The 6,655-nt window shown below is 40.0% G+C and overlaps 1 protein-coding gene across 1 annotated transcript; it reads left to right on the top strand.

Moving 5' to 3' along the window:
• The first annotated feature begins 859 nt into the window (after positions 1-859).
• Positions 860-6,143, top strand: snrnp27 (small nuclear ribonucleoprotein 27 (U4/U6.U5)). The gene is made up of 6 exons (XM_023282883.3): positions 860-1,050; positions 2,082-2,214; positions 2,633-2,748; positions 2,863-2,942; positions 5,409-5,473; positions 5,846-6,143. Exons 1-6 carry the CDS (start codon positions 1,014-1,016, stop codon positions 5,898-5,900), a joined length of 486 nt encoding a protein of 161 aa, XP_023138651.1. The 5' UTR covers positions 860-1,013; the 3' UTR covers positions 5,901-6,143.
• Positions 6,144-6,655: the final 512 nt, after the last annotated feature.

Genomic DNA, 6,655 nt, shown 5'->3' with positions numbered 1-6,655 from the left:
TGTTACTTTGACCCAGTGTTAACTTGCAGAATGAAAAGGATCAGAATGTCACAAAAGTATAATAGCAAATTTATACTGCAGATGTTTAATAAGTTCAATTGAAATATGAACAAGTGCTCAGGACAGCTGCTTACAACCACAGATGGGTGATAAATTACAGGGAAAACCCCAGCTCCTACAGTGATGGGACGCGTTGACATGTCCAGGTCCTTCTTAAGGTATGAGTCACTGTTAATCAACACAGAGTTGTTCTGCGTGATCACCTTTATCTTATGATGAAACATTTCTATCCTGATTGGTCTGGGCTCCTCCAGGATGACGATGTCTTCATCCATAGGGAACAAGGGATCACTAAATAGTTGGATGAATGAATGAATAATGCACTATGACCTTTGATGGCCACCAGATCTAAACCCAACTGAATGCCTATGGGAGATTTTAGATTGACATGTTGGACAGCGCTCTCTCAAAACACCAAATGAGGAAATGTGTTTTGGAAGAGTGGTGGTCGTCCCTCCGGTAGAGACCTGGAGAATCTATTCCAAGAAGCGCTGAAGCTGGCCCAATGCTGTACTAAGACATTTTCTGTTTTTTCCCCTTTAATCTGTCACTTGTCTGTATATAAATGGCAATTAACTGAAACAATTTGAATACTCTAAAATACCAATTTGTGTTATTAGAAATGCGGTATGGCAACTAATAATAGAGTGTTGTCCATTAATTTCACGTGCCTGAGTGTGTGGTCAATAAAGGTTTTATTTTTATTTTGCTTCATTGGCTCAGTGCTGCAAACCGCAGTGAAACGACCTCCCTCCCCTCCGCTCCTGCAGAGGGCACTCTGCTGCTCACAGCTCACCGGAAGTGCGAACAACTCGGAGGACAACGGAAGAGCTTCGCTGAGAGTCGTGGACGACATCTACAAAACCCACTGTTTGTTCATATTTCCCTCTACAAATAGTTTTTTGTTTAGAGCTACATTTATCTTCGAGTGTAGCAGTTGATTTGTTACGAAAATGGGCAGGAGCAGGAGTCGAACTCCTCCGAGAAGAGGTAAGAAACTCCAAGTAGCTAGCTAATGTAGCGTTAGCTTACTGTTAGCTTTGATACATTTGGTAACGTCGTTTTTGTTTTGCACTCTTAGAGGTATTGTTCTTAACGTAAAAGTGCATATATTTCTGCTCAGTAATGAGTGTGAGTCTTACATTGTAAAGGCTGTTTACCCTACTTCGTGTTTGAACGTCAGTGAGCGTGTTGTGGGGTCGTGTAGCTGTTTAACAGAAGGTTCCAGATGTGATCAACACTCACTGTAGACACGAAGCGTTTCAGAAGCTCAGAGGAAAGAAATTCATCCTCAGGCGACGCATCTATGGTTGATTTAATTTCACTGTTGAAAAATCTCTATTTTTTTGTATAAGGTGGTTGTTAAAATTTGCTGAAGAACTGCGAGGTGGTGCCATCGGAGCAAATTCTCCCCGACTGAGTATTTCATCTGTTTCAAAAACAGGGCTGGGTAATATAGCTGAAAAATGTATCACAATAAAATGTTTCCTTTCAGGCAATATCTTAATAAAAACCAGGATTGATACATTTTCATTTGAGTTTAACCACCTTACTTGGAATGCAATCACTGTAACATGTTAGTGAAGGTACACAGGCAATAATTTTAATGATAACACAAGGAAATGCTCACATATATGAAAATGCATGCGGATTTAAAAGAAAAGACCCATCTTGATGAGACTATTTGAGAAACAAACATGCATTATGTTTTCATAAATGAGATGCCAGTTAACAAAACCAGTTTAAAAGGTTTTTTAAATTCTCAATTAACATTTTCTTGTTAGTGTTTTTCCTTTTACGCTGGCTAATAGCTTTGAAGAGAAGATTGTGTACTCAGGAAAAACAACATAACCAGATATAGCATAGTCAAAATATGCTGCAGAGAATTCTAGTGAAGTACAGAAGAAAATCAGTTGCAACATAATTTTAAGGACTAATATGTCACGAGTATCCGGCTGTTGTTTAGAAAATTCCCACATGCAAAGTTAATGTCATGATCTCATTTCTTCCTCTCCCCTAAGAGAGAAGACGTTCTCGTTCAACTTCACGGGAGCGTGAGCGAAGGCGAAGGGAGAGGGATCGCTCTCGTTCTCGAGATCGGGATAGGGAGAGGCGCAGAAGTCGCTCACGGTCTCCTCACAGGAGACGCTCAAGGTGAGTTTTCCAGAATCCTGCATACTTTTTTTGTTTGTTAATGTGTCTGTCTGCGGCTGGATATGTTCTGGAGAATATTATGAGTAACATTTGAAAAACTACATTTTAATGTGTCAGTGTGTTCCACATCAGTTGCTATGTTGAAGGTGTTCCCTAGCAGTAATGGAGAATAAACAAACATGGTAAATTTTAGACTAGTAGTGACCTAGTACAGGAAAGATGGTGCTTGGTGAATTGTCATCAGGAAACATTGGATTTCAGATTAGTTACTGTGTGCTTATGGTACACTTTGTTTTTTAACAAGCACATTTATCATAGTGGTTTAAACAAACAACACTGAGTAGATCAGTTGGAGACATATCAGCTCTCTGTAGTTGTGATAACCCGTCTTGCAGCCATCTTTGTGCTCCGTCTGCAGGTCTCCTCCCAGACGCCATCGCTCCTCCTCCCCGTCTCCTGTGAGACAAAAGGACAGACGTGAAGATGATCGAAAAGAGGCCAAGGAAAAGCCGGGAAAGCCTATTCAGATCTCAGGTATTGGAGGAACAGCACACCAGTATTATCTGTATATATAGGAAGTGCTTGTTTAAATGTCTTTGGTGCTTCTAAACGCATTGACAAAATTCAATACAATCATTTTTTGAACAGCGGAGGACATGAAGGACAAAACAGAGGAGGAAATTGAGATGATGAAACTGATGGGATTTGGTTCCTTTGATACTACCAAGGTGAGAACACAATGGTGTCCTGTGCTGTGCTGTGCTGCCACAAGGAGGTGCACTGCATTTCACATAAAGATCTCAGCATTCTACAGCAAAACTGAAGACCTACATGCTGCATGTTTGCTTTAATTTCAGGGGTGAATTTCTACCGTGTCATACCCACTAGAATCTGTAAAGCAGCTTGTTTTTGTATAATGCTCACTATTCACACGTGTGTTTTCCCTTCACCATGTTTTCTCAGTGACAGGTATGATTAAAGTCTTTCATTTCTAGTATTATTTAGTTTTAATCCATTGACAATTAATTGTTGAAAATGGAATCGACCCAAGTTTAGAAAAGCTTTTACTGGACAGCAAGCTAGCTCACAGTGGCCTATGTCACATTTAATTGACCTGATAAACCTGTAAAGCTTTTCAGGAAAAGTCTTACAGTGAAACTCTTTAATGCTTTTTATCAGATTGTCAAGTGGCTCGTGTTGCTCTGTGAAGCAGCTTGAGGCAGGTGATGTGAAAGGAAGTGTTGACTCAGCCACTGATGAGATGAAACTCTTTTGTTTATAGAAAAGCTGGACAGAGTGTCCTGTAGAAATGCACAATATGAGATTTTTTATTATCATTTCGATATGCTGTTATTTTCACTCATTTTGGCCAGTACTGATATCAGGACATATTTTTGTACCTAATTGCAGAGAATATCAAGTCTCTTCTGTGGTGAACTACACCATATCCCAAAAGTACATTCTCCCCAGGAAAAAAAGCTCAGACTGAATATGCAATGTAATAAATTTATTAAAGATGTAGTATTTCCCTCTTTCACTTTGATCACGGCTTTCAGTCTTTCAGGCATGGAATGTATGACTTTCTTGAGTGTGGATGGTTCCATCTTCCCCCTTTTCCGCACAGCCCTAGAGTTGAGCTGTTTCATGGTGGTCGGTGGTGGACTGATAAAGATGTGAGTGTTCAGGATTCTCTAACAGTTCTCAATTGAGTTCAGGTCAGGGGAGTTTGGTGGCCATTCCTCCTTACGCAGAAAGCCAGGTAGATGCTCAAAACACCACTGCCAATTTGTTCCTTCTGGCCAAAACTGGAAGTAGTTCCTTTTCTATAATGTTGTGCTTTAACAGTGGAACCTTGAGGCATAATGTGCAGCTCTGAGAGACCTGAAGCAGACGTAACCCCCCCAAACAATACTGAATTTCACTTCCTCAGAAAATTATACTTTTTCACAATCATCTGTATAGATGCGGTTGTTTTAGCTGCTGGGTATCAGAAATAAATAGAGAGGACATTCATCAAAGAAAATCCAGTTCTTAGAGTCTTAGAGTCACAGTTATGTACTTGTTTGCGAAAGCCAGTCTCTTCTCCTTTTGCAGTTTGACGAGTCACGGGGTTCGTTGCCTTTTGTAAGCTATTAGCCCCAATGTTTCTGTTAAATAACGATGCACAGTGCTCTTAGAAACATCTTCCCCAAGATTTTTCAGCCTCTGACTGAGTCGCCAGCATGACTGGTGTCTTTTACCCTTGGCCTGTCTGATCAGATCCTTGGCTCTTGCAGTTAGGCCAGATGAATGTCTTGAGTGGGGCAAGTCTTTGAAGGATCCTCCTTTTTTGTACCTTTATCACCACTTCTGCACACCGAGGGTATGTCTACAAGGGCTTGAGCAACCTGCTGATGAGTTTTTCCTGCATTTCGAAGAGCAGTGGCCAGTGCATGAATCTCAGACTCTGAAAGAGTAGCTTTTCCACCCTTACTCTTGGACATGGTAATAGTGCTTCCAAAATTTGTTTTTCATAGTAATGCATTTTGGTTAAGCAAGAAATTTATATACTGGGACCTGACAGTTTGACCAGAAAAACAACCAAACAATACCTGATTGATCAGGTGGAACCCATTTTGGTGGGAAACAATCAAACATGTTGTCCAGTGGGGAGAATGAACTTTTGGGACACGGTGTAACATATCATGCCTACTGTTTCTGTGGCGGCCCAGGTGGATGCAGAGATAAAATACATTGCTTTTTAATGTATCATTTTTCAAATTACTGTAGACTTCTTTCGACTAACGGACTTTGGTGATGCTGATCTCTGAGACTGTCCTGACACCATTCACAACCAGACCAAATCTGACTTCTTTCACAAGTTGCTCAACAAATAAATACATGTAATCTAGGTCCACATGTGCCCCCTCGCACTTCGAAGCACTGAGCATTAGTCAGCACCCTTTTATCTGCCACCTATAATCACCACCTATAATCATAGATTGTATACTTTCTCAGTCTCATTCAGCCCTGGTTTTCAGTTTACATTGTTGTTTAGTTTGTAATTTATTTAAAAAGTTTTTATCTTCTAAATAATCCTCACACTTTGTAATTAAAGGTCAAATAGACACAGCTACATTTCATTAATTTGCAATATGTCACTATTCATGTTGAGATGTGATAATTTGAGAGGGAATAACTTTGTTTTTAAACAGGGGAAGAAAACTGACGGATCAGTAAATGCTTATGCTGTCAACGTGACCATGAAGAGAAAATACAGGTATGTCAACAAACAAATAAAAAAATTTGTGTTTGAGTGTTTCATTTCTGGTCAGTCCCTCAGTGCTGCACATCACTACACACAATCTTTAGAAATTTTCAATAAGCCTTTGTTATTTTATACAGTGAGCTCTTTGAAGTTATTGTTTGAACTCCAGTTGTGGGTCATCTTGCTGAGTTACAGCGTTAACTTTTCAGTCCCCTCATACTGAGCACTCACAGCATCAACCACTGTTGAAGTAGCCAATCACCTCCGCAGGTGTCTCTATGCAGAGATCCCGGCACTCCCATTGGTGCTCGATGATGTAATCTGCAAGTGTTGCGAGGGAAACAGTGATGTAATGTTTTCTTATACATTTCCCTGTTTTTTTAGGCAGTACATGAACAGAAAAGGTGGATTCAACAGACCACTGGACTTCATTGCTTGAAAGTCTCATCGACGTGTCTCCTGAGTTTACCTCCCCTTAGAGTAGCAGATGACATTGTGCTGTTTCTTGTTACATCTAACTTGTTTTGTGTCATGCAACAAATGTGTATATACCTTTGCAGAAGTGAATGCATAAATGTAAATAGTACTTGCAGTAAGTTGCAGCAGAGTATTGGTAGGGGACTGAGCTATATGTTGCTAAGATACATTATGTTTTATTTTAAATAAAAGCGTTTTGCAAGGATGTGCAAGAATCCTTTCTGATTTGTAAGTGCTACTGTATTTCTACTGTTATATCTATAATCAGGAATTTGCTTTGGGATTAATAAAATGTTCTTTTATAATTGGAAAATGGATGAATGTGGTCACGTCAGTATGTCAGTCAGTGAAGCTTACTCTTAAAATCAGACTTGCATTTGGGGATGCAATTGGTTTGTATTCTTGTGTATGCTTTTCTGATGAAAAGGTGTCCCCTTCTAATCTGATTTGGTGTTTTCTGTAAGTGTGCCCTGCAGGGCGCTTTCACATCCGGGACTAAATGTAATCTGAGGTGAAGGACGATTTTGCGGTAATAAATCCGTGCCTGGTTGGCGTTTGTTAAAGTCCAGGGTTTATCGTCTTCTCAAAAAGTTCATCATTCGTTTTATCTTGAAACAGGCTTTTACTGCTACCATGTTTCGGAAAGCAGTGAGAGTGCGCCTGCGCGGACTTATATTTTGTGATAGGAGCAGACAAAGACCAATAGTCAGAGAGCAT

Source organism: Amphiprion ocellaris, chromosome 6 (genome assembly GCF_022539595.1).
Source record: "Amphiprion ocellaris isolate individual 3 ecotype Okinawa chromosome 6, ASM2253959v1, whole genome shotgun sequence".
In the NCBI taxonomy this organism is placed as follows: Eukaryota; Metazoa; Chordata; class Actinopteri; family Pomacentridae; genus Amphiprion; species Amphiprion ocellaris.
This window is presented reverse-complemented; position numbering and strand designations above follow the sequence as displayed.

What these genes read in the sequence shown, in the direction of transcription:
- snrnp27 (XM_023282883.3), top strand. Translation starts at nt 1,014, where the DNA reads ATGGGCAGGAGCAGGAGTCGAACTCCTCCGAGAAGAG. An exon ending in CCTCACAGGAGACGCTCAAG is followed by an intron (nt 2,215 to 2,632) that starts GTGAGTTTTCCA and finishes CTCCGTCTGCAG; the next exon opens with GTCTCCTCCCAGACGCCATC. An exon ending in AAAGCCTATTCAGATCTCAG is followed by an intron (nt 2,749 to 2,862) that starts GTATTGGAGGAA and finishes TTTTTTGAACAG; the next exon opens with CGGAGGACATGAAGGACAAA.